We start from the raw sequence: 25,763 nt of genomic DNA on the forward strand, positions 1-25,763 counted from the left end.
CCCCTGCTAGCAGCGCCAGCCTGTCTGCAGCCAGCGAAGAGCTGCGGGGGCAGAGGGGATGCTGGTGGGGTCCCGAGCTCAGCTCTTGAAGGAGTCCAGATTTGTTTGCTGCCTTTTACTGTCCGCAGGGGCTCTGCCTAAGAGTTGTAGCCAGGTACAAGGAAACAAAAAGCAGTTGGGTTTGGATACTGGTGTGTTTGTCTTCTCCCCAGAATTGTTTCTGCGGATGCAGTACCATCCTGTCTGACAATTCAGTCCTTTGTGGACCGATGGGCTGGCTCTGCGGACCTCGAATAAGCTCTTTCTCTGCTAGCCCTGAAGAATCATCGTCAAAGCTGAGGAGGAGGGAGCTGGCTGGCAATGGGGCCGGTGAGCCGCCCTGGTACTGACGGGCTGGGCGTCTAATTTGGCCTCCAGGCTGGTTGTTACCAGGAAGGTGTGACCCAACTCAGCAGAGCAGCCAGCCCAAGCGTGGAAGTGGTCGGAAAGCCATCGCAGATCCCCAAAACAGAGCTCTGAACATCCCTGAGGAACAGAATGAAACCCGTGGCGAGCAGATCCTTGCACAAGACTGTCATGGCGGCAAGAGTCTCGCAGGACGGTTTGCCAGGCTCGGGCGTACTCACCAGCAACAGGTTTGGCAACTGCAAGCTGGGAACGGAGCTGAGAGCGAAAACCCAAGTGCAAGGCAAGAGAGGGGAGACGGCAGCCAGATTGAGAGCGGGGAGTTGAGACGGATGCTCTCTGCCTCAGTGCCCCGAATTGGTGAGTGCCCGCAACTTCCCTGGACACTCAAGGATTCATTACAGGAAGAACTGCGTGGCACAGGGAGGTGGGAAGCACCGCTGGGACCGAGAACAGTCTGTGCTTGGTCTGGTGGTAAAGTGAGTGCTCAGGTACGGCGTGAGTGGGTGACTGTCCCGAGTAAGAGCTCTGCCCGTACACAGCTGACGGCTTCTGCCAGCTCAGTGCTTCGTGGCCTATTCGTTGATTTTTCTAACGTGGGCTGTGGTCAAAGCCTTGTAATGTTGAGCTCTCATTTTCTGAGGACAAATCCAGTTGGGCTCCGGGCTCAGTTTGTATTTGCCGACGTGGAAGTCGAGGCGGTGTGTGTCTGCGCGGAGTCGCTCTGCCTGGAGTCAGATGGTAAATGGCAGAGCCCACGTTGCCCTTGGGGAGCAGGGCTGTGCTGCGGGTGTGCAGAAAGCATAACACGTCTTTAAATCCCCCCGGGGAAGCCTCGGCAAGCCTGCAGCAGCAGTTTCCTTTGGGGTCACCCAGTGCCATTCTCCTTTGAACAACAGAAAATTGTTAATTGCTTGAAAAGGAGTGATTTGAATCTAGGCTGATGTGAAAGTACCGTAAAAACTAGGTTAACTTGGTGCATATAGCTATCCGGATAAATTCGGTTCTTAATTAACTTTGCAAATGGGAGCAGTGTCCCATTGTTTGCCTATGAGGAGGCATAATATCCCACCCCGTTACTTGAGAGGCAGCACTCGTAGCTCCTCTCCTCTGGACGTTCGCACCGGTCACCCCGTGGAGATGGGGGGTTCCTCGCTGCCGGAGGGTTCCCCCCCCTCAGACATGGCTGGCAAGCTCCTGGGCCGGGGGTTCCCCGCTGGCTCTGGGGCTCAGCACTGCCTTTGCCGCAGCCCGCACCTCTTTCTTCCTGGCTTTTGGTTACCTCTTGTTTGACACAGGCAGAAACGTCTTGGCTCCCGTCCCGGCGCGGGGCACGGTGCAGGTCTGAGCTGCCCGGAGCTGTACCTGCAGCGACGGCGAGGAGTGCTGCCGTGTCTGGGCTCCTGAAACCGCTTCTCTGGGTTAGCTCCTGGAATCTGCTGGTTTGTCGCAGCGCTTCAGCTCGAGAGCTTGCCTAAGGACTTCCGGTTAGCTCTTGATCTGAATATTTTCCCATCTCTCAGCTCACTAGAACATTATCTGGCTTGTTTTAATAAATGGCTGTGGGATCAGAGGCATTTGCTTGAGGAGGATCATTTTTTTTAGCCTGTCATGCACAGAAAGTACTAGAGGTCAGTGTTACCGCAGCTGGAAGCGACTCCATGCTGGAGGGGCCAGTCTTTCCTCAGTGTTTATCTTCTGTAGCTGTTTAAAATTTTTTAATTTTTTTTTTTCTTTTACTTCAGGAACTCTCAAAGGTTGAGGCAGCCCCGCGTGTTGGCCAGGAGCGCCTTTATATAAACTTACATCTACAATACATCTACAATACAGATGTCACGTACTTTTTGCACCCAAGGTATTTTGCAAAGTTTGCACGTTTTTGCCGTGCAGTTAAAACAGTAGAATTTTGTCCCTGCTCCCGGCAGAGAGAAGGCACATCTCTACACGGGGTTACCGTGGGTGCTCGCCTGGTTCCCCGGGAGAGCCTCATGTCTGGCACAGCGGTGGTTGGGAAGAGGCCTCAGCATGCAGGGGTTTGCCGTTAGCAGGGCCTGGGGTGAGCGTCAGGCAGGATTTTTGACAACCGTCTTCTGCAGCAGAAGGGGTTGGAGGCTGCTGACCCGACTCCGGTTCTTCAGCACGGCCGGGAGATCCTACGTACCAACGGCACAGCCCGCCTTTAACCTGCGGTCCCCTTACATCTGTGATCCTCTCTGCGGTACGAGAGGTGCTGCCTCGAGGGGCAGTGCCAAGAAGGATGCCTCCAGGCTTGCCAGATACCCGAAAATTCTTGGCGCTGATTGAAGAGAGACAGTCGTAACTGCTCGGAGGCTGGTGAAAGCCCGCCTATGCTTTGGGGAGATAAATTGGTGGGGAAGTAGAAGTAACTCGCACGTGAACCAAAGGTTGCGTGTGCTCGCTTCTGAACAGCCAGCGCAGCCGTCCACCCTCGCTCAGGGTGCTCTGCAGCAGCAAGCGAGACGGAGGGACCCTCACCCCCTGCCCAGCTGCGTCATCTGCGGGGGTCTGCTGGGGTCGTCCCCTGTCCCCTGATGAAGTTCTGCCTCCTTCGCTGGCGCGTTCAGGCGAGGAGGGTGGCGGATGCTCTCGCAGCCTTCCAGGAGCCGGGCGGCCACATCTAAACTGCACGAGAGAGGGGACAGCGGCCTTCGTCCTGAACAGAGGAGTCACCCGCGGGTACGGCAGACCGTGTGTGGTGGAGAAGATCTTGACTCTAACACGTGGGCAGCTCGGGTCCCAGGGCCCGTAGTTGTAGAGGGTCTGACGTCGGGTCGTAGATCAAGAGTGGATGCGTGATTGAAGATACCGGTGAGCGATATCAGCTGCTGGTAGAGAAAATGTTGGAGATATTAGAATAAAATGACATACCTTGCTTCCTACATTGATTATCTTCCTCACTCTTTTTGTGGGAAATCCACATTTGCTCTGTAACTTAATCCAGTGGCATAATCTTTTATCCTGTGGGAAAATCTCACAAGCTGTGTTCGGCACCCAAGCACGTGCTGTTTGAGCTGCCAGTTAAGTGATAACTTAAGGCTCTGGAAGGACTTCACTGGTTACAGCCAAACCAAACCAAAAACCAGGACTTGGAGAGTCTTAGAGGAACTCCAGACCCAGACGGACCCCCCACACCGCGGGAGCTGCTGGTCGTAACTAGCGTGGAGCTGGAGCGGGCCCCCACCACGACCAGTGTTTCTGCACCATTTATTTTCCTTTTGGGCCTCGGATAGCGTTTCCCCGTGATGGAGATGAACAGAACGAGCGTGCGTCTGGCCTCAGGGTAAAGATGCTGTCCAGGTCGGACGGCATTTCAACGCAGGGAATTCTCACCCTTTCTTTCAGCAGCTAAAATCCAGCAAGAAGGTGGCTTTCCCCCCTGAAGGTCTGTCCCATGAGGCCCAAAGGCTTTCGGGCTGTGCTGGGGGCCTGGGGGGTCGGTGTGCAGCCCGCCTCCAGCCAGCACTAGCCAGTTTTAACGTGTAATGAAATCCAGACTCTGCCGTCCTTTTTGGTCGATTGATTGGAGTGTGTAACCTGAACTCGACGCGCTAAGTGCTTTTCAGTTACCCCAAGGACTTTGGGTCGAGCCCGATAATAAAATGAGGAGGTGGGCTGGGGCGTGCGTGATTCGGCTCCTGGCCGTGCAGCGCATGCGGTGCCGCTGCAGACGGTCGCCGTGGTCGGTCTTCACGGCGGTTCGGAGCAGCAGGGCTGGTGCTGTTTCGGGCAAACAGATGATGCCCAGCTCCCAGGGTGGGTTTTTTGTGAACTGGTGTGAGATTTGTGCAGACTTTCAGCCACAGTCTCTATTTCCGTAGCACCATTGCAGCTCACTTGCTGTGATGCTGGAGGACCGGGGAGGGTGGATTTTGGAAAGCAGTGCCGTGGAGTTTGGATGTGCTGTTTTTGCTGACAAGTATTGAAATTGCTTTCTGAGCAAAAATACTGTGAGAGTTTTTAGTGTATCGAACGGAATAGAACCCCGATCTGCATGTTTCGGGTATGAGCCTTACCGGGTAGGAAATTCCACATGTATAATTAACTACTGAATTTTGGGCTATCTGAAGTGTCCCTTGAGTCTTTTATGAAGTGTTCCTGATTTGTGAACGTTGACTGGAGGGAAAGTGCAGAAAAATCGGAGGGGAGCCGTGGTCTGCTTGGCCCCTCTCCCCACTCCCGAACCTTGTCCGCTTGGGATGCGGCTGCGGTGCCCGGAGCCCGGTGCTGCAGCCCCTCCTGTCAGCGCGTGCCGGAGCCCGGGACGTCCCGTCCCCGCGGCTGCTCTTGGCAGGCTGTCTCCAAACTGCCGCGCCTTGCCGCTAAGAAATCTCCTCATTCTCACCCTAATTACTCCTGGTCAGTTATTACCTGTGGTTCATATGCCAAGTTGCTCGTTAGCTTATTTAAGAGCTTTCCCCTTTGCTCGTGTCCGCCCCTCGGATGTAATTACAACGCGGCTGAACCTTCGCTTAGCCGTGGTTTTGCTACCTTGGGCAGGGTGGGTGTTTTTAATCTCTTGCAGAGTCATCCTGGAGGCTGAGGGGACCCGCCAGCGCGGCTCTGCTGCCGCGATGGGCTGAGCCGAGGGACGCTCTTCCTCCAGGCGCTGGCTGCGGCGGCTGCCGCCTTCCCTCCCTCCCCCGGGTGCTGCTGGGGTCGGAGGCGCAGCGGGTCCCTGTGCCCGGGGACGCCTCGTGCAGGAGGTGGCTTTGGTGCCGTGGCTGGCGCCGGCGGGAGCTGCGGCCCCCGGGGGTTCCTGCGGCAGCGGGGGACGCCGCTGTGCCGGGGGGGAGGATGCGTGGCCGGCTGCGCCCCGTGGATGGGCACAGCGGTGAGGCCAAGGAGAAGGGGCAGCTGCCGTACCCCCCCGGAGCAGCGCGGGTCCGTTCCTGTCTGCTCAGCACCGGTGCCCCCTCCCACGGGAGCAGTCGGGCGCCTGGAGCACGCTCCGACGTCTTAGGGGTGGCGGTTTTCTTTCTTGGCTCTTTCCGATGGACTCCAGCTTCTCTGTCCCAAATGCTACTTTTTGCTCTGAAACTTCCCATCCTCTGGAGAAAATTAAGTTAATGGGCCCTGGGAGGGGTGGCTTTTGTTGTGTTAGAAGACTTTTAATAGTCTCATAAAAACACAGACTTTGATTTTTAGAATATATGTTTACGCACACATATACACATATATCTATACGTATTTTAATGCTCTCAACTTTCAAAACCCCAGTCCAGGGAGAACATCTGTGCAAGGCACCACAGATGTTCATCTCCCTAATTCGGAAGTGATTCAGGAATCAAAACCCGCTGCAGATAATGGCTCTTGCGGTTGGGCGCGACTGCCCGCGGCCCTGCCTCGAGTCTCCAGGAAATTTAACCTGCTGGTCAAAGTCGCCTTTAAAGACTTTTTCCAAGAGATTGCAGGTATTGCAGTGAGCGTCCGTAACTAGCGGTGCTAAAAATACGCTTTGTGTGTAGATGCTTGTATACGCACGGACTAGTTAAGAAGGACAGTTGCCGCTGTGGGCCAGCCCGGGCCAGCCCGAGCTCCTCTCCCTCCTGGTGCCTTGGTGTGGAGGTATCGGAAACGAATGGAATTGAAATGGGAGTTGTCAATAGTGGAAAAGGAGGTCCCTGTTCACGCACACATGGTGTACTATACAGAATTACAGATGTGTGTGTATGTAAAAGGAAAGGGTAGCCGAAGGGCCGGGATCTCCAGCGTGCGGCGGGGTCAGGGCGTTGAGATTCACGAAGCGTTTCCGGTGAGATCTTGCTCCAAATGTGACCGGTTGCTTTGGCATTGAACCCCCTGGGCTGCAGTTCTGCTGGAGCGCTGGGCCGGGGACGGAACGGGTGCCAAGCAGGAGTTCAGGGTTTGAGCTTGGCAGCGTAGTCGGGCTCAGACATGGCCGTCCGGCTGCCGTGCCGGGCGCTGTGCCGGGTGCTAGTGCTCGCCGGCGGGGGCTGTTTTCGGGCAGGGGTTCTCCGCGGCCGGTCCTGCTGCGGGGGTTTCGCTGGCGTCCTTGGCCGTGCAGGGGTGCATTGAGCTCCTCGAAAATAAATCCCCTCGTTGGCGGGAGGCGCGTGGCTGGGGCCCAGCTGGGCGGCTGCGAGGGTGGGAGTCGGGTTGGGCGGTGAACGGCAGCGCCGCAAGATGGAAGCGGCTCTGCGCAGACGTCCGTCCGTCTGTCCGGGCTTAGCTCCCTCCATCTGTCCGGGCTCAGGGGATTTGCTCGCGAGGTCTCGGCCGCCTCTCGGGCCGGCGTGGCCGTGGTGGCGCGTAGGCGCGGGGCGGGCTGGGCTGCGGGCAGGAGAGGTCTGTGCGGCGCCGAGTGCGCGCGTGGATGCCGAGCGGAGGGCCGCAGCTGGCCGGACCCGCCGGCGAGGCGGCCGTGCCGGGGTGTTGCTAAGCTACTGAGGACCCCTCGCCCGAGAGGAGCATCGCCCGCCGCCCCAGCTCGGTGCGGCGTCCCCGGCGCGGGGAGGAGAGACCCACCGGCGGTGATGTAATGAGCCGCCGGGGCGGTGGTTGGAGACACCGGCGGGGAGAGGACGAGCGGCCGCGGCTCCGGCGGCTGGCATGGGCCCCCGCGGCCCCGGTGCGCCGCAGCCCCGCTGAGCAGCCGCGTCCGTAGCAGCCGGCGCTTCGGGAGAGGCATTTGCTGGATTACCGGGGCGGACGGCGAGCGGATAGAGGGAGGCTGCAGCCATTTGCAAGCGCTGCCGGGCAGCCCGTGCTCCCGAGACAGAGCCGCCGAGAGCCGCATTGTTGTGACCGAGTGTGCTAACATCTCTCTCTGCCTCCCCGTTTCCCTTTCTCTCTCTCTCCGTCTGTCTTTTCTGCAATGATGAGGCAGGCCCCAGCGACACGGAAGGTACAATCTGCTGCTGTATCCACGCCGTCATTGCTAACGCTGCTTCTGAATGTACCTTGTTTTGCTCCTTTTTTTTTTTTTTCCTCCTTTTTTTGTACGTTAATGCTGCTGAGCTGTAATTGTGAGTTTGACTCGGTTTCAGGTGCCTGTGGACAGACGGGGTGGGGGGAGGTTGCTGAATGAGAAAGCAGCATCGTTTAATGTCTAGCGTTTCCTTTCAAGTTTCCGTTCAAGTCGTTTCTCCATTTCACCTGTCTGTGCCTGTGTTGCATGCAGCATCTCTGCAGCTCGGCTGGGCTCCGGTGGCTTCCCTGCTGCCGGAGGTGCCGGTGCTTGGCTTGTGGAAGTTGCATGTTAATATTAACGTTTTTCCTGCCTTAGCGATGCAAGCTGTGCCGTTGGGTTCTGCCTGCTTTTACCATTCCCAAATGTTTGTCGTATCTGGATTCCCTGTCAAGCTGACGTTTCTGCAGGTTACAGCACGGGCTCTGCCTTGTGCTCTGGTAGTGTCCTATATGTTTATTTTTAGAGTAACCAGGATATCACTGTTCAGCTTAAAGAGAAATCCTGAAAATTTTTGCCCGATCTCAAAGAAGAAGTGAAAATAAAAATAACCAAAGGCACAAACGTGCAACTTCACTGGCCATGCTGTGTCAGCGAGAGGACTTTGCCGTTTTATGAACGCACAGTAAATGCTCTTGATTTATGTATGTGGTCCCTTGAGCTCACCAGATACAGTGAAATACTTTGTTACGCGGTGACTACTTCAAGAGCTCCTGTTTAATCCACTTCCAAATGAAAAGTTTTACGAATGCTGATTTTCCTCTGCCTCCAGCAAAGGGTGGAGCGGCGGGGCCAGCCCCGTGCTCAGCGCCCTGCCTGGCAGGGAGCTTTACAGATCTGACAGCCACTTGATTTAATCCTGCTTTTCCTGTTGTTACTTCCCCTTGCACACGCTGTCTCTGTACGGGATCACGCCTGTGAGAGAGTGCGTGTGCAAGGCGGTGCCGGTGGTTTAAAATGCAGAATTTCTTGTAGCGTATACCCAGTGATAGCGCAGGTAACGACACCCCGAGGGAGCTTGTCCTGCTGCTGGTGGAGTGCCGTGGGGGCAGAGACAGCCTTCACGCCAACAGGTTCTGTCTGGAGAAGGCTCGGTTCCTCCGAGAGGCCGGGTTCCCTGAGGGTGAGCGGGATGGCGTCCTGCCCGCTCGGGTGGGCAGCGCTGCCCCGGGGCCTTCGCTCGGTTAATGCCCGGGCATCAACACCCGCAGCTGCCGGCCCCGCGCAGGGGGTGCACGCCGGCCCCCTCCACCCGCTGCTGGAAAACCTCGTGGAAACGACGTGGGAAATCTCTGCAGCAGCACCACTTGCGGTCTGAGAAGTTCTGCTTTTCTGCATGAGAAGCCCTCAGACTTTGTCCAGCAGAAGCGTTCAGCAATACGGTACCAGTCCTGCCTGGCGTAAGGTGACGTTAACACAAGCGTGCTGCTCGGTGCGGACGGCAGTGCCAACGTTTGGGGCTCCCGGCTGGGTCTGGATGGAGACTCCTGCGCTCGGAGTGGAACCAAGCTAGGAGGGACCTGCAGGACTTGCGATCTGCAGCCCCACGTTCGAGACAGGCGATGCCGGCTCCGCTGCCAGCAGTTGTTGGTAGCCAGGAGGAGTTTTGCCAGATTTCTTGCTTCTAGAAGCAAAGTTTGTATCTGAGTGCATCCGTTCTGAGCCCCAGATGCTCTCCTCGCTCCTGAGTGCAGGACCTGCCCAGGGAACAAAGGTTGTATAATGTCATCAAATATTTATGCAGCAACATTATGCAGCAGAGTTCAGAACTGCCAAGTGAAATATTAATAGCCACAGCTGGGTGGTGCAGAGCATCCTGGGATCCAGGAGGGCCCAAAGTTTTTGTGTTAAGCCACTACGTAGTCTGGAGCCTGGCAGAAGTTCGAGCGTCTGCTCCCAGCTCCCGAGCAGGGCTCCTGGATGCTCCTGCAGCCATGAAGAGCTCTGTCGGTGGAGCCCCGCTGCCTCCCTCCTGCGCGCCGTCTCCTCGCCCGCTGGACGCCGTGCCCTAACGGCTAGAAAGGGGAGCAGCCGGCGTCCCAGCCCAGCCGCCTTCCTGCCAGCCGCTTACGAGCGCTTTGCGGAGCACAGCGGGTGAACTGCTGACGTGAGGCGTGCTGTGTGACGGCCGGACGGAGAGGAGGACGGCCGGCGTGGCGGAGAGCCCGCTCGCCGTCCGCCCCTGCCGGAGAGCAGCAGGGCATTTCTCTGCCCCCCTCGCCAAGGAGCTGCTCACCCGGGGGTCTCGGAGCTGACGCTGCAGCTTTTTGTAGTCTTCACGTGGCGTTACGTGGAGGGGCCCAAAATGGCCTTACACCAGAGGAGGCATGAAACCAAGATTAATCTCTGGCATTTAGCGTGGCTAGCTTTTAGAGAAGGTTACCAAGAGGTTTCTCCCTTTTTGAAGGGTTTGGTGTGGTTCGAGTTGGGGAAGACGCTCAGCATCCCCCCGCCCCATAGCCCGGTAGGGAAGGGCTCCGTGGTTGCTCGTTGAGTATTTCCCCCGATGTCCGGCTGCTGCGGCGGGCAGCGCTAAGCTGTATTTCGAACGCAGAGACTTCGTTGCCGGTGTGCAACACCCCAGCCCGTGGCTGCTTGTGTCTGCCGCGCACCGGGGTGCTGTCGGTGCTGCCCGCGCCGAGCAGGCAGCGGGACGGCAGGAGCTCCGTGCCCGGGCGATGGGTCTCTCTTGAGTTCCCCCGCTACGTGCTGCGCTGGGACCCGCGTGCTTGGCAAGGAGCGGAAGCATCTCCCTGCGCGCGGCCTGCAGAGCCCCCGAGGGAGGGGGGTTTCAGAGCCGTTTTCAGGTTTTTAGTGCCGCTCCAGGTAATGTTTATTTAGGAAGACTTTTGAAAGATGCTGGAGCAGTCCTGAAGAGCTGCTACTACTGCTCCTAAATCAGCCCTGTATTTATCTGAGGGTTTTAAGCTTTTACTGTTGTCATTACATTTTCCTGGCCCATTTTGCCAAGCAGAAGATGTTCTGGAAGATGGGTATCGTCCCTCAGTATTGAAATGGGCCTCCTGTTGAGTGTGGCCTTTTAGCAAAGGCTGGAAGTGAGCAAAATAGGATTTAGTGTAAGTAATACCGTAGGTAATCGGCTCTTTTGAAGTGATAACCTGTCCAGTTGTAATCTATGTTGTTGTTTTTTTTTTAAAAAAGTAGCTGTAAGATCTCTCAGCTAGTTTATCAAGGCCTTGGGTGGGAACACGACCATTGCTTCTGGATATCGGAGAGAAGCCGTGGTGGTGGGAGCAACGCTGCACTGGTCTGCGACGGGGGCTGAGCGTTTGCTGATGGGCTTTGTACGACCAAATGCCTCGCTCATGACTGCATCCTCGGGGAGCGTCATATGGCAGCGCTTTTATTGATCTTTTCCGTTCTTGGTTACTTCAAGCTGTGGATTAGGTCACAGAATAAAAAAAGAAGCAGAATGTGAAAAGCTTTAAAACGTGCTCCAGTGTTTTAAAGCTGCAGCCGGAGAGCAGATGTCCCTGCCAGCGGTTCCCTCTGCCCGCTCCGATGGCTTCCAGCGCCTGGGGCTCCCTGCCTGCGCCCAGCGCGCTGCCCGTCCGGCTTCCCCCGCTGCCGGCTGGCAGAAGAGTGCTGCCAGCTTCGCTGTTCTCTGTTGTTGTATCAGTTACGGGAGGAGCATTTGTTAATGGGAAAATTGTCCTGCCGATGTGTAAGTGCGCAGCATGGATCTGCTGAGATACGGGGTGTGGTCTCCCCACCCTTCGCCGTGAGAGCGCCCACTTGGTGATGGTTGTTACTGCTGTGCTGCATGTGCAAACGGTGGGTGTCCTTGGGGGGCGGAGGGTCCTACCTCGAAGTCGACGGGTGCTTTTATTTCCAGAAATGAAAAGGAAGTATGGAAGCGTTTGAGAAGAAGCTCCATGTTGTCCCTGCAGGTTTTATGACTAAAGAGAAATAGAGCCCGGGGGCTCCAGCATCTCTGTGGGCAGCTGGCTTGGGGATGCTCTAGCCCCTTCAAAAAACAAAGGGGTGAGGGGAGGGGAAAAACATTTTTAAACCCCCCCCCCCCCCAATCTCACACCCCAGTGACTTCTCAGAAGGGTGTGTTGGGTTAAACCCACTCCTTGTCGGCAGAACCCGGTGAACCCAGCGCAGCTCTGCAGTAAGGTGGCTGCATGTCTCCAGGCTGACCCGGGGCAGCCCCCATTTTGCTTTTGAAGCTAAAGATCTCTTAGAAGAAAATGGTGCATCTGCCCCCAGAGTGTCTACTGGAGTCGGGGGTTGGCTCCAGGTTCGGGGTTCAGGCAGTCGGCCTTCTCCCCGGCTCAGTGGTCCTGCACCTCGCTCAAGGGGGAGAAGCAGGGCCGGAGCACGATGAGCGATCTCTGGTCTAGGCGAGAACCTGACCGGGAGGCTGGGCTGCCGCCGGGCTCTGTTCCTCTGTTTCGGCAGGAGCTCTGCTAGCAGGGTTCCACCTGGAGCTGCCCTGGGAGCGTGGGTTAATGAGCTCGTACACCTGATGCCATGCACACTAATTGCCGTGATGTCTTTTGTTTCCTTTACCTTGTTCTCTGCTGCATCTGCTGCCGTGCTGCTGCGGTCTGTATCTCTGCTCCTGTCTGTCCCTGTATGAATGTCTCTCCTCCTCTGCCTTCCGCTCCCGTTGCCCTCCAGACCAGCGCCCGGCGGCCCAAGGTGAGCAGCTGCGCTCGGGGCACCGAGCATCCCCTCTGCTGAGTGCGAGCTCAGCGAGCGCTAACCCCAGCGTGCGCTTTCTCTTGTCCTTCCATCTCGTCGCGCAGAGCTCGACGGAGCGGAGGAGCTCGCAGGAGCGATGTGCTCCTCTGCAGAGTGTTTAAATTGCTGGGGATGACCTACCTGGGCAAAACGTCCCTAGAAAAGCTTTGTGCTCTTAGCCAGAGCTCATCTAACGGAGCGGAGCATAAAAGCGGCGCGGTAATGCCCGGTCCGGCTGGCTGGCAGAGCACGCTGCTGGCTGTCCCTGTTAATGCCATTACTTGCTTCTCACTGACTGCTGTTTCCTAGCTTACGTGGGGTACGTTTCAGTGGGGTCTTGAGGGTGCCTGTTGGAGGAGAGAGGTAAGAGCCAAGAGGTGTCGTCCAGGACTGTCTTGATTCCAGCACAGAGAATCGCTCGCGTCTTGAGGTCTGCCCTGGCCAGCAGGACTTGCCTTGCAAAGGGGAGCGTGGTTGGAGGAGAGCAAACAAGGGAGATCAGTCCTCAAAGAACTCTGTAATAGCCACGCTATGGTTTGTAAATGGTGAACAATTTTTTTTTCCTCTTCTGTGCAGGGGTACGCTGCAGGGAGGGCTTTATTTTCACTGGCTTGTACAAGAAACTCAAACCAGGGCAGCGACGGATTCGTTCAGGGATCCCAGCTGCCAGGCATCTGACTTTCCCCTCCAAAAAATATCTTGTTAGCTGTCATTTTGGCACTGTAGGGCCAGAGCCCAGGCTGAGGTAGGACCTCATGGAGAAGAAAACAGTGACAGAAGTATACGAGCGCAGCGTGAGGAGGAGAGTCCACAACTCCTTCTGTAGGATAAAATTGCCTCTAAAATGTCTCCTCCCCAAACGCTTGAGACACGGCAAGGATTTTGCCGTGGGTCCATGTGACGCATTTGCAGTGAGGCAGAGAAGTGAGCTCAAGGTAAACAGCTTTCCTGTGCTGGGGTGGATTTTAAGCCAGTTTCCACTCCCAGCTGGGAGCTTACCCTTTACCAGGGCAAGTCCTGGAGAGCCCTCGGTGGATCACGCACCATTGCCCTCGGTTCGCATGATGTTCTTGTTCTCCGCAACCTGTGCCGGAGAGGAGCGGTGAGCGGGTGTCCTGTGCGACCTCCTCCTACTCCTTTGGCCTCGCATCTACGCGGGGCAGGAATCAGATGGGGTTGAAGACACCCCCGCACGCGTGTGGAGATCAGAGCTGTTGCCAGCATTGACGAGCTGCCCTGGTCTGCAGCGTTGAGGGCCCCTCTCGAGCGGCTGCATCCTATTCTGGGGGGGCTCACAGACGTGTCCGCATCAGACGGGATCAGCTGGCAGGCTGCTTCCTCTGCTGGCTTGGACCTTCCTGGGCTCCTGGGAATGGATTTTCAATAGGAACCATTAGCGAAGGTTGCCCAGTAGCTGTGCGGAGGGCTCTAGGAGATGCCATGCTGCGTTTTGGCCCTTTCTGGAAGAAAGTGTGTCCCTTGGACCTTCCCTGACCCTGACTGCCAAGGCCGAGACGTGGATCTCCAAAGGTTTCTAGCGCTTCAGGTGCCACAAGCAGTGGAGCCGTACCAGGTGCGTCCCTGGCGATGCTGCTCTGTCCCCACAGAAGCGGAAGGCTCACTCTGTGAAGGGTTTTTAATCCCTAAAGCAGCAGGAACAAGAACAGCGTCCTTGTTTTGAGTAGTGTATTTCTTGGAGATAGCGCGCGTGGCTTGGTGCCACGGAGATTGTTCCAGGCAGGGGCTCGCACCGTCCCTGGGAGAGCCCGGGATCGCACCCGGGAGGGGAAGGCTGAGCTGCCTGCCCGTCCGTGGGGCGTTTTAGCTATTGCAGTCGAGTTAGCTCAGATTTGCCTAAAATAAGCTAGGAGTCGGCCGAAGATCCGATTAGAGCATGGCAAGTGAGCGCCTGGTTTCTACGTCCTGCTGCCGCTTTAGCGAGCGGGTGCAGAGGCGTAGATGCTGGCCCTGTCTCGGCTGTGCCCGTGCACGGGCCCGGCCAGCCTGGGGTGAGCCACGCGCCTTGCGAAACTGCAGTGCACCAAAAAGCCCATCTCAAGGAGTAAAATAAGTCAGGAAATGAATTTACACAGCGTTAGATGCCACAGAGGTGAGTGCTGCAGACATACAGGTCCGTGAGGAGAACAGCCGAGGTTTCTGATGGACCTGGTGCTTTCCTTCAGACGTCGGCTTCCCTCGCTCACCTGGGTTACATGGCCAGCCCCGCTGCTGGCTCCCAGCCAGCAATTAACAGCCTCATAAGCACCGGGGAAGCAGCGCTCTGCTGCTCTGGTTCCTCCCAGCTCCACTGGTTTTCCCTGGACTCTGGTGAACTCTTGCTGGTCTTTCATTTTCTCCTTCTGTTCCCCTGAAATTCGGGGCTTCGTCCCCCCGGCTGGTGGAGTTGCGGACAGAGGGTGCAGACTCGGGCGCCTGCCGCGGCGTCCCCAAAAGCTGCCGGTGGCCCTGCGCGCGTGCGTGGGCACCGCAGCGCCTGAGTCAGACTCCTGCAAATGCTTAGCAGCAGATGTGGAGGATGGACAGGGGCGAAACCTTCCCCGCTCCCGTCTCGGCGTCCTTTGAGGTTTTGCTGTCTCATCCTCTGGAGCTGGAACACTAAAACCTCGGGGCGTTTCCACTCGGCAGACACTACCGAGGACCCTCATTAGTCCCTACTCTGATCCCCTCCGACACGCTCACTTGGTAGGCAGGGTCTGCCCTCGTGTCCCGGGACCTCGGGGTGCGAGCTGGCCTGGCTGTGGAGAGCAAGGAGATGGGTCTGTACCTGCAGCAGCCGCGTAGGTAGATGTGGTAGTGCAAGGAAATAAACGCAGCACGGTTTGTGGGGAGAATCTTTTATTGTCCCTGCTACTGCAGGAGGGAGGAGAGGGATTCCTCCTGCCTCAGGCCTGAAGCAGGGCTTGTGTGCTCAGAAGAGGATCCGTTTGGGTTTTTTAACCATGTCAGTGGTGTGATAAAATTTTACCTTTCCCTTCAACGCCTGATTATCTGTGAATTTTGGCTGAGCCAGACTCCTCCCGGAGCAGCGTAAGATCACAGCGTTCACGCTGCCGGGGAGTCCCTGCAGTGGTGCCGGTCCTCGGCACGCTGCAGGCCTGGCTACGGCGAGGGTGCGGATGTGCTCCGTCCAGCCAGAGCTGTTTTGCCATTGGTGTCCCCGCTGTCACCGTGCTCTCTGCCAAAACAGAGGGCTGTGCCTGACTCAGCCCTCTGCCCTGTTGAGGCTGGGCTGTGGTCAGTCCCAGCTCCCCTCCGTCCCTGTCCCAGCGAGCAAGTACTGACCGTGTGTGAGAGCCTAAAGCACCTCCAGAATTTCACTCTGGGTTTCACCTGTGCTGGAAATGCGAGGCTGGGAGACAGTGGTTGGCCTGGAGAAACACCCTGGTGAAAGGAAAACACCGTGGCTGAAGTGGAGTCGAAGCGTGCGGGGCCAGTCGTGGAAGCGTTGTCTCCCTTGAAACGCGCTCATCTGACTTTCTCCCTTGACCGTGTTGTTTTGCAGCCCACCCGGACCCCCAATTCTGCAGCATCCAGCGGCACGGCTGGGCCCTCGGGCTCGGCCTCTGCCTCCGGCGGGGAGATGAGCAGCAGCGAGCCCAGCACGCCTGCTCAGACGCCGCTGGTGGCCCCGGTTATTCCAACTCCCTCCCTGACCTCTCCAGTGGCACCTCCGGTTCCCTCGCCCACGAAGGTAAGCCGTGGCCGAGGTAAGCTGCGGGCTCTGCGGTGTGGAGGGTGCTAGGGGAAACCTGCCACCAGTACTGGCAGGAGGAGGATGAGGAAAAGGGGAGCGAGAGGTGCTGTGACGGGTCCCGGCGGCGGTCACTGCGCAGGGCTCGCGTGACCGGCCGTGAGGCTGTGCGGGGTTGAGGCACCGGGGTCTGCGGGAGGAGCAGAGCAGGCGGGCGGCCGGGGGACAGAGAGGAGCGTGCGCGGCTTGGCGAGGGCTGGCCAAGGACGAACGCAGAGGCCGACACGCCAAAGCTGGAAGGACGCTTCCGAAGAGAGGAATGCCGTGCTTAACTTGGTTCCCGATGCCCGTTCTCCCTTCCCGGGTCCCCGCGGGATGTGCGTGGCGTCAGAGCGGTTTGGCGGGTGAACATGGTGGGGGTCGAGGCTCTGAGTCAGAGCGTGAACCTGCCGGTGAGGGGAGAGCTCAGCTGCCTTAAATCCAGAGGAGGAGCTGAGCACTGCTCCCTCCAGCCACTGGTGTGGATGAACTGGGGCAGGGGGACCAGCGGTGGATGCACTTCGGGAACCCTCCTCCCTTCAGAAACAAAAACCGCTTGGAGAGGTCCGCTCTTTCCCCAGCTTGGGTGTTTCTCATAATTATATCAGCATAGTTATTCCATTTTTGATCTTTAAAATAGTTTTTCATTACTTCCATCCTGCTTTGTATTAATTAGTTACAATTAGAGCTTGTGAAAGATTTAGGGCACGAGGGCAAAGAATTAATAGCATGAGAGGACAAAGAGCTGGCTCTGAGGTTGAGTATTGGGGAAAAGGCTGAAAAGCCACCACTTGGTAGGAAGAAGGGATGTCCCCGCTCCCCCGAGCTGCCCACGAGGACTCTGGCAACGGGTTTATCTAATGGGTGCAAAACCCGTTTGCTGGATAGCGTTGGTGGCATCCGTACGTCCAGGGCTGAGAAAGCAGCGGAGGAGAAATCTGTGTGGTTGTCCTATGCTGCTTGACATCGCGTAGGATTTTTTTCAAAATCTGTTCCTTAGTGTCACCCAGCTTCGTGATTTTTCAGCTTTAGTCGTGAGGCTGCTTTAACCCCGTGCCGCTGCCAGAAGAGGGGGTCGCGTCCCCTTCTCCTGCCCTTGCTCGCAGCCGTTTGCCCAGGTACCGCTGTGCTGGCGTCAGCGTTTCTCTGGCCGTGGGAGCTGATCTGGCCAAAAAAGAACCGGCAAATACAGCACCAGTTCTCCCTGGTGGGAGCTCACCGGGGGATTACGTGGCCGCCGCTGTGGGATCGAGCGGGCGCTGGTGAAGGGCACAGGGCCGTCTCGGGGGGGGCTGTCTGGGCGATGCCACTTCAGGACTGAATCGCCCTGGCTTCGGGCAGCTCCCTGCTCTCAGCAAGGGCTCCCGCGGCAGCTTGCAGGCAGGTGGCTGCAAGCGGGGGGAATGGGACTGTAAGTCCAGGTACCGGGGGAAGCCTGGGGTCTGCTGCACAGCACTGACGCTTATTTACGGAATTTAAAACAGTTGGGACCCTGGGTGGAACTGGGGTTTTCTTTCAACGGCACGGACACTAGGCTTTCCCCGAAGGTGTGCAGTGACGGGGAACGGGGCGACAGGCACGAGTGGCAGGGCAGGACGTTCTGGCTGGCGTTAGGGAAGCGTTCTCACGGTGAGGGTGCTCAGACACCGGGATGGGTCTGGAGGGGCTGCGGGACCCCGTCCTTGGAGACAGCCAAAGCGTGTCCGGACGAGGCCCCTGACCTACTCAGCGGGGAGGTGGAGCGGAGACCTCCACTCACCTCTCCCAACCTCAGTTATTCTCCGATTCTGTAAAACACCGCTGTACTTTAGATGTATGATTTGTGTTCAAGACAGGCCATGTATAGAATAACTAAAGGTATTCTCTGTCTCCAGAACAGCTCAGCAGCGTCTCAGTGTCTCCATGAAGGCCAGGTGACTGCTGCCCCGAGGCTCTGGTTTGATGAGCGTGCATGTGGAAATCGCCCCATCGGCTCCGTTACGGGGAGCCGAGGGTTTTGCCTCGATCTAACTCACTCTCCAGTAACAGCTTACGCGTGGCCGTGCAATACCTTTGTGCTGCTTGAGTGGTGTGTCCCTTCCTGCGTGGGCAGTTCTGCGGTTACAGCATAGCCGTTTGGAAACGCGGTGCCAACCTTGCCTGTGTTTTAAGGCGAGTCAGGTGTGCCTTTCCCCTTGGAGCTAGGGAACTGTTAGAGCCGGGGAGGATGTGACCCCCGAGGCGGCTGCATTTGCATCTTGTTGGAAATCTCAAGCCCGTGTCCCTTTTCCACGCGCCAGCTTTCATTTCGGCCACCGTGCGCTTGGTCTCCAGATAACGCTGCGGGGCCCGGCTGCAGCGCTGTGCCACCGTGCAGCCGCTCCTGGGCCATCGCGTACTGGTGTTAGCGTCCTTCTCGAGCTGTGTCTGTTACACAGGTAAAGCTGGTTTCGTGATGAAGCCCAACTGACGTGGCCCAAATGCACTTAGAGCAGACGGGGGTGAATTCGGAGGGGTGCTGGTCAGCCAGCGGCGCCGCCTGAACGGCCCAAGGCACCCGCCTCTGTGCGGGTAACGGGCTAGAAAAGCCTCGGAGGTGGTCTTGGGCCGCCCGTGCGAGCTGATCTGGGGTGCAGAGCAGAGACCGTTTTAGGACTTGATCTGCCGAGGCAGGAGGGTTCCCGGGTTTTAGGCTTGTACCTGGCTCGCCCTCGTCGAGCTGCCCCGGGTCGGACGCGCGGTGGGTTACAACGCACACCGACCCCGGGTAGGGAGCGTGGGGGAGACCCCCCTGTACAAACGTCTGCCGTAGGGTGGGTGTCGGGGGAGGACGAGAGGGGAACGGCTCACCCGGGGCGCAGCGAAGTTGCGGCATGAATGCACAGTCCGAGATGCTCCCTGCGTGTGTGTGTCAGCATGTTCCTGAATTACGCGCTGGTAACTAAAACCACCGGCCGCTGTGAGTCTGTACCCTCGTGCACGTTGTTTCGACAGAGCCTTTCTGTCAGATCTGGTTCTGTTTATGAAAATGTATTTCCCGCATGCCAGTGCTCTGCTCTGACCCTAGAGGCAGGAGAAGAGTTGCTGAGGGGTGAATTTGGACGTGTTAGCGGAGCTGGTGGGGGGTTGTTTTGTTTTTAAGGGATTTAGGCATCCACAGATCCCAGTGAAGTCAAAAGCAAGGTGCTCAGGACCTTTTGCCAGCCAAAAGGTTTTGTCGGCGTGTCAAGGAACATTTATCACACGTTGTACGTGTAGTAAAGATCAACAGATTAAAATGACAGACGGACTCTGTAGCTGCAAGTGTAGAGTGATGCGTTCTTCTAAAACTGCCCCAGTAACGATGCCCAATACAGGCTAGCTGATGGGTCAGGTTCTGTGTGGGTTAAATTAACGTCTCTCTCCAAAGGATGTTGCTGCTCCTTTTGGTCATTCTTGGTTTGATGTTGTAGGAGGAGGAAAATTTGCGTTCTCAAGTCAGGGACCTGGAGGAGAAATTGGAAACTCTGAAGATAAAGCGAAATGAAGACAAAGCAAAGCTTAAAGAGCTCGAGAAGTACAAGATCCAGCTGGAGCAGGTGCAAGAATGGAAGAGCAAAATGCAAGAACAACAGGCTGATCTCCAGAAACGTTTGAAGGAGGCCAAAAAGGTGAGCGTCCCCGGGGGGCTGGGCAGCTCCGGCCCCGGGGCTTGCAGAGGGAGACGTGATTCCAGGCCTAATTCAGTTGCTGAAAAGGGGGGGGGTTTCTATGAAATATCAGCTGGCATTAAACTGTGTGCTGTCCTGACTCCTGTCTGCTGAGTACATGGCGGGTCCTAAAATGGCCTCTGACCTCACCTATCGCTGTTCCCTCTGGTGTAAATACTGACTTAGGTATCGAGCTGCCAGTGCAAATCCCAGATACAGGCGGGCCACGCTGTTATTTGCTTGTCTGCTCCAGTACAAGCCTACATCTTTTCTGTCTTCGTATCAGTCTCTCCTCACCTGCAGATGGTTTTTCTGCTGGGCTCTTTTGAGGACGGGAGAAGGTGTGAAGCTCTGGCAGTGGGCCTTCCCCTCTCAGCCCGGATAAGCTGCTGATAATTGGACTTGATCCTCCTGCGAGACAGCCACGAGAGACATAATTGTCCGAGGCTCGTTATTTGTGAGAGGGGTTTCTCCGTCGTTGGCCTTGGGCTTCCAGGGTCTTCTCACTGATGCGTGCTTGACTGCAGGAAGCCAAAGATGCCTTGGAAGCCAAGGAGCGCTACATGGAGGAGATGGCAGACACCGCCGATGCGATTGAAATGGCAACCCTGGACAAGGAGATGGCAGAAGAGCGAGCAGAGTCCCTGCAGCAGGAGGTGGACTCCCTGAAAGAGAAGGTGGAATATCTCACGATGGACCTGGAGATCCTGAAGCACGAAATCGAAGAGAAAGGTGGGAAGGGGTCAGCGTTCGGGTAGCCTCAGCCTGGGTCCCGCTGCACAGGGGAGCTCCTCACCGGGGAGCAGAACGCTTGACTGCTTGGGAGCAGTGGTGGCTCCTCACTGCCAGTTGCGGTGGGGCCGAGGCTTTGCCTCTGCCATTTCCCCGGCAGCCGCCGGGGCTTTCTGCTGCGTCCCCAGCCCTGGTCGGCAGGCGCAGGTGCGACCATCGCACGTGGGCAGGTCAGCAGCAGGCAGCAGCTTGGCTTCGTCTTCACTTGGGTCCCGGCCTCACCGAGAAGGTGGAGATGGAGCTGCTGTGCTTTTGAGTCTGGGGACAAGCGTTCCTGTCCTGGGCTTAGAGGATCTCAGGCTTAGTTTTAATGCTTGTCATTTGCCCTGGGGACAGTGGATCCCACCCCAAAAGGTGTTTGACTGGGACAGACTTTCTGTGGGAGGTAACACAACTCCTTTTGTTGCTTACTGATGCAACCTCCCAGCTTTGCAGTGAGCACAGTTTCAAAAGCAGTGCATTACCCTTGTTTTGATTCCCCCGGGGCCTTTTAGCTCTTGGTATTCAAGGTGAGCTTTAAAAATTACACACAGCAGGAAATGAGCCAGCCATTAAACACTTGTCGTATCGGCACTCACCTGAAAACAAAATCAAACCCACAGAAGCAGCAGACGATCGGGCAGGCAGGCTGAGGGATGTGACAGATCGAGGGACTGGGAAAAATGCGGGGAGGACAGGAGCAGTCTGCAGGAGGAGTGGAAATTACCGAGACGAGCAACGTCTTTGATTTGAGTTTGCTTTCACTGAATTGTGCGGGCTGGGAGGGCTGAGAGCCGAGGGCACTCGCCGTGTCCAGCGACGTGTTGCTCTGCCATAGCCCGGCGCCTGCTCAGGGGCAGTTTGCGGGTTGGCACGGTGGTTCTTCATCTGCACTAACTGGCTTTGGCGGCATCGGGGGAACCTCTCAGCCTACGAACACCAATGTTAAGCACGAGGCTTCAGTTTTGCTGAGCTGCAGGATGCGTTTCCCCTTGGTGTGACTTAGCTGTCCTCTCACTGGGGTCTGTAATGTCGCTTAGTGTTAAGAGAACCGGATCTGTTTAGCAGCTGCTGTTTCTGCACAAGCACCATAATGCTTCCTTTCTGCTGCAGGCTCGGATGGAGCGGCATCCAGTTACCAAGTCAAACAGTTGGAAGAGCAAAACGCGAGACTCAAGGAAGCTCTCGTAAGGTAGGAGACCGCTTGTGCTCCCCAAAAGCTGGGATCCTGCTGATGAAGTTCCTTCCTACGAAAGCCCACACTGTCTTGGTCTAATAAGAGTTTGTGTCGGAGCACTGATCCAAATGCTTCTCCAGAGCAGGCGGTGTAACACCTGCCAGCTGCTCTTGGGCTGTCTCTGAGCTCTGGTGCTCCTTGAAGCATGCAACAGAGAAGGGAGAATCTCTTGTCACTGGAGACCAGCGTAGATCAGGAGAAAATGAGACACTTCAGAAAGCTTCTGGTTTTCGCTTCTCTGTGTATGCCGTGCTCTGCTCCTCCAGCGCAGCTGCAGGTTTCTTCAAGCAGCCTGTGCAGGACAGTTCTCCAGACGCCTCCCGCGCAGGTCCTGCTCGAGGTTTCTTGAGCCCGCTCAGCACTGGGACCGCGTTGTTGCCTTTCGCTGGGCAAGCCCATCGGCCAGGGCTTTGGGGCTTTTCTTTTCTGGAAGCCACGTGTGCTTCAGCCTAGAGGTTCAGGTGGGGTTCCTGCGGTAACCCCACCGCTGCTCGCTGTCCCACCTCGCTCCTCCCGTGTGGCTGTGGTTCAGCGTGCGCAGGGTGCTGCGCTGCCTTGGGTGCGGAAGAGTTATTCCTGTGGGCCAGGAACAGGTAGAGGAGGCGGAAGCATCCCCCACTGATAGCAAACACGAGAAACTGCCTTGCAAGGACTCCCAAACCAGCGCACGCTTGGGGTGGGAGGTATAAAGAAGGTCCGTGAGAGGAGCTGCCAGCGCTTGCGCTCCCCGGGCAGAGCCGTTTCGGGGCTGTCGGCAGAGCTGTTCGCACAGGGGCTGCAGCACACGCACAAGCAAAGCTCTGTTCTCGGGGCGTGACGAAGCGCCTTTCCTTGTCTGTGCTTTGTCTTTTCTCTGCTGCTGACCTTCTCTCTCACGCTGTGAGAGGCTGTGAATGTGACTTATTTTTCTTTGCTCACTGGGTTCTTCCTTTCTGTGCTTTAGCCTGTCCCATTTACAGCTATTCTTTCCTGCCTGTCTCTGTTGTCTGTTTTTCTACGTTCTCCTCCTCTGCTCTCCCCATCCCCTATCGCTCTGATCCTTCCAAAGGAAGGTGCCGCCTCGGGCACCGATTCACCCCCATCCCTCGCTGTTAAGGAGCTGTTCTCTGGGGACGCTGCTCCTGTCCCCACCAGGGAGGGGCTGCCAGCGGCCCCACGGGGGCTCTGCTGGCACTGCCGGTGGGCAGCTGGCACCGGTGTGGGCAGGGGGTCTTGACTCTGCCGGTGCCCACCAAGAGCAGTGCCTGGGAAGGGAACGGCTTCTCTTGCTCTGGTCCCTGGGTCTCTGCTGGGCTTGTGATGGGTCTGGTTGCTCTGTCAAAGGATGCGGGACTTGTCTGCATCAGAGAAGCAGGAGCACGTGAAGCTTCAAAAGCAAATGGAGAAGAAAAACACAGAGCTGGAGTCCCTGCGTCAGCAGAGGGAGAAGCTTCTGGAGGAGGTGAAGCAGGCGGAGAAAACGGTTGATGAGCTAAAGGAGCAGGTGAGCCCACGGGGGAAGGAGAGGTGGGGAGGCCTGGGGCCGTCTGGGGCATCGAGCAACTGCTGTCAGGCAGGCTTGGTCACCTCCTGGCACAGAGCGCTTTCTCTCAGTCGCCCTTGGAGAGCCACGCTCGGTGATACCTCTGCAGGGACTAATGCTGCTGGGTCCCTGCGCAAAAGCAAACCCTGTTCCAGCAGTGGAACTGTGCTGGCCTCCGCTTGGCCGTGGGGCGGCTCTGGAACACAGGACGTGGATGCTGTGTCCTGCTTTCCAGGGCTGATCTGTGATTGCTGCTGGCTCAGTGCCGATCCATCACGTCTTCCTGCCTGGGTGATCTTCATGAGGCTTGTTCCTGGCCAGGCAGAGACGTCGGTGCAGGTGTGGGGCACCCTTCGGAAGCCCCCAGGGAGGATCTGCATTCACTGCAGAGCAGCCCGTGCGATTCCTCCGAACTGCTGTTCTGGAGGGACGCTGGCCTCGCGCTCCCTGAGCGTGAGCCTGAGCCTGAGTCACGTGGAAGGCGGGCTGTTAGCAGAGGTGATGCTTCTTGATGCAAAGACACCGAAATGCCCGTTCCGCCATTAATACTGTTAAGTGTGTAACCACTCGCCTACGTCCTCAGGGGGGACAGAGCGCTTGGCAAGCACTGTCACAAGTCTGCAAAGACTCAGCCTGAAGGTCAGCATCGTTCACACTGGCCTGAAACTGCTCAGCCTTGTGCCCTGATGCTGCAGCTGAAGACCCAGTAACATCTCTGAGAGCCAAAGCCAAGCCTCTCTTTTCACGTGCCCTTCCTTCTGGGGCTGCTGGCTGCTCTGGTTTGAGTTTGCTCTCCTGAGGGATGCTGTTCTCTGCTATCCAGAGGGAGCTTGGGCACTGTCTGGCAAACCCTCACCCCAGGATGGGGAGACGGATTTATCAGCCGTGTCCCGCAGCTCGCCAGAGTGATCCCAAGTGGTATAAAAGGATTTTTGAGCTGCTTGCTGCAGTGCGTTGAGCTCCAGGGTGGAGGGTGACGTGGTGTGTGCTTGCAGGTGGATGCTGCTCTGGGTGCTGAAGAGATGGTGGAGACTCTGACAGAGAGAAACTTAGACCTGGAGGAGAAGGTCCGAGAGCTGCGTGAGACTGTTGGGGACCTGGTAAGACGGACTCCTCTGGAGTAAGGCCTGGTCCTGGAGGGCTTGCGCCGCTTCCTCCGTGCCTGGTGCGTGGCTGGGCTGACGCGAGGGCTGGTCCAGCCGCCTGCCTGGCGGTGAGGCTGCCCGAGGCACTGGGAACAGCCTGGCAGCAGTGCCAGAGGGGGCCGGGGGACCTCTCTGCAGGCATCGCACTCGGTGCCGCTTCCGAGCAGCGCGCCCTTCTGCTCTGCAGAATATGCCCCTTGCCCCCCGGGGTGCCCTCTGCCCTGCTCCGAAAACGCCCAGCTGCCCTCGCTTGCTAGGCTGTGGTGTAACCGCGTCCCGCGCTGCCTGCTCCTTGCCAGGAAGCCATGAACGAGATGAATGACGAGCTGCAGGAGAACGCCCGGGAGACAGAGCTGGAGTTACGGGAGCAGCTGGATATGGCGACGGCGCGGGTCCGCGAGGCAGAGAAGCGTGTGGAAGCTGCGCAGGAGACCGTGGCCGACTACCAGCAGACCATCAAAAAATACAGAGAGCTGACCGCACACCTTCAGGTGCGGCCCTTCGGTGCCCGCCGCGCGGCAGCGGGGCAGTTCCCGCTGGAGCCGTGCTCCTTTGGGAGCCCACCTCGGTGACGAGGACACCAAGCACGTGCAGGCAAGAGCGTTCCCAGCGGAGGTGGGCCTGGGGCAGGGGCGGCAGGCTGCCTCCTGCTCTCGTGGGAGATGGGCATGGCAGAACGCAGATGGCTGGTGCCTGGAGAGCGGGTCCCTAATCGAGCTTTCCTGGGGACGTGCTTCTCGTGACCTCTGCCAGCCCTGCCTCTCCTTTTGCCTGTATCCAGATGGGGCTCGCTGGCAGAGCCCCTGCTGAAGTCAGCACCGCAAAGACTTCTGAACACGTGGCTGTTTCAGCCTTTTACTGCGCTGCGCTGCTTGTGCTCCAGGCTTGGGAGCCGAGTCCTGGAAAAGACAGAATAGCGCGGGGTTGTTCCAGCGCTGGGCTTGGTTCTCCTGGGCTTTGCTGGCAGTGAAAGGAGATGGGTAGTGAGTCTGTGTGGATTCCTTGGATTTAATACAGCGTGCTGCCAGCCGAGCGGTTGGAAAGCACTTGCGTTCCTCTGCCCTGCTTTCATCCATCGTTGCGCATGTTGCGCAACGAGCCCCCCGTGCTCCCCCCACCCTCCCCGAGGAAGGGGGCGTTTGGAGGTTAGGGGTGGGTGTACTGCAGAGGGTGTGGGATTACGGATCTCCTCTGTGCTGGTTTTCTGTATGTCTCATCGCGGCTTCTTTCTGTGCTCAGGACGTGAACCGAGAACTCATGAGTCAGCAAGAAGCATCTGCCGAGAAACAGCAGCAGCCTCCTCCCGAGATGTTTGACTTCAAGATTAAATTTGCAGAGACAAAAGCCCATGCTAAGGTAGGGCCAGCACGAGAGCTGCGCACCAGGCGTGTGAACCGAACAGGGCGCATTCGTCCCCGTGCGCGAGGCTCCTGAAGCAGTGGCACCGAGGCACGGCACCGGCGTGTGGGTGCCCGGCCCGGGGCGGGTATTCCCGTGCGGTGGGGCTGACCCTGGGGCACGGCGCTCGGAGTTGACCCGTGGTGCTTGTGCCGGCCGTGGAAACAGGCTGAGGCGACCGTCAGGATATTTTTCTCTCTCTTA

The 25,763-nt window shown here is 57.5% G+C and overlaps 1 protein-coding gene across 12 annotated transcripts in view; it reads left to right on the forward strand.

Annotated features, from left to right (window-relative positions):
• The window catches only part of DCTN1 (dynactin subunit 1), a 63,215-nt gene that overhangs the window by 20,222 nt on the left and 17,230 nt on the right, over positions 1–25,763 (forward strand). For 7 of the 12 annotated variants that reach the window (XR_012042434.1, XR_012042435.1, XM_072861105.1 and 4 more), the window contains exons 4-12: positions 12,005–12,025; positions 15,591–15,779; positions 19,250–19,447; positions 20,014–20,218; positions 21,371–21,449; positions 22,818–22,977; positions 24,012–24,116; positions 24,461–24,652; positions 25,401–25,517. Coding sequence is in view for 10 of the 12 variants with exons in the window: in XM_072861105.1 (XP_072717206.1) it covers positions 12,005–12,025; positions 15,591–15,779; positions 19,250–19,447; positions 20,014–20,218; positions 21,371–21,449; positions 22,818–22,977; positions 24,012–24,116; positions 24,461–24,652; positions 25,401–25,517 (1,266 nt within the window). In the remaining 2 variants the exon portion in view is untranslated. Of the gene's footprint in view, positions 1–6,746; positions 7,292–12,004; positions 12,026–15,590; positions 15,780–19,249; positions 19,448–20,013; positions 20,219–21,370; positions 21,450–22,817; positions 22,978–24,011; positions 24,117–24,460; positions 24,653–25,400; positions 25,518–25,763 lie in introns of those variants that run through there. The other 5 variants (XM_072861106.1, XM_072861114.1, XM_072861115.1 and 2 more) reach the window with 4 other exon arrangements.

This window comes from Ciconia boyciana, chromosome 5 (assembly GCF_034638445.1).
Source record: "Ciconia boyciana chromosome 5, ASM3463844v1, whole genome shotgun sequence".
In the NCBI taxonomy this organism is placed as follows: Eukaryota; Metazoa; Chordata; class Aves; order Ciconiiformes; family Ciconiidae; genus Ciconia; species Ciconia boyciana.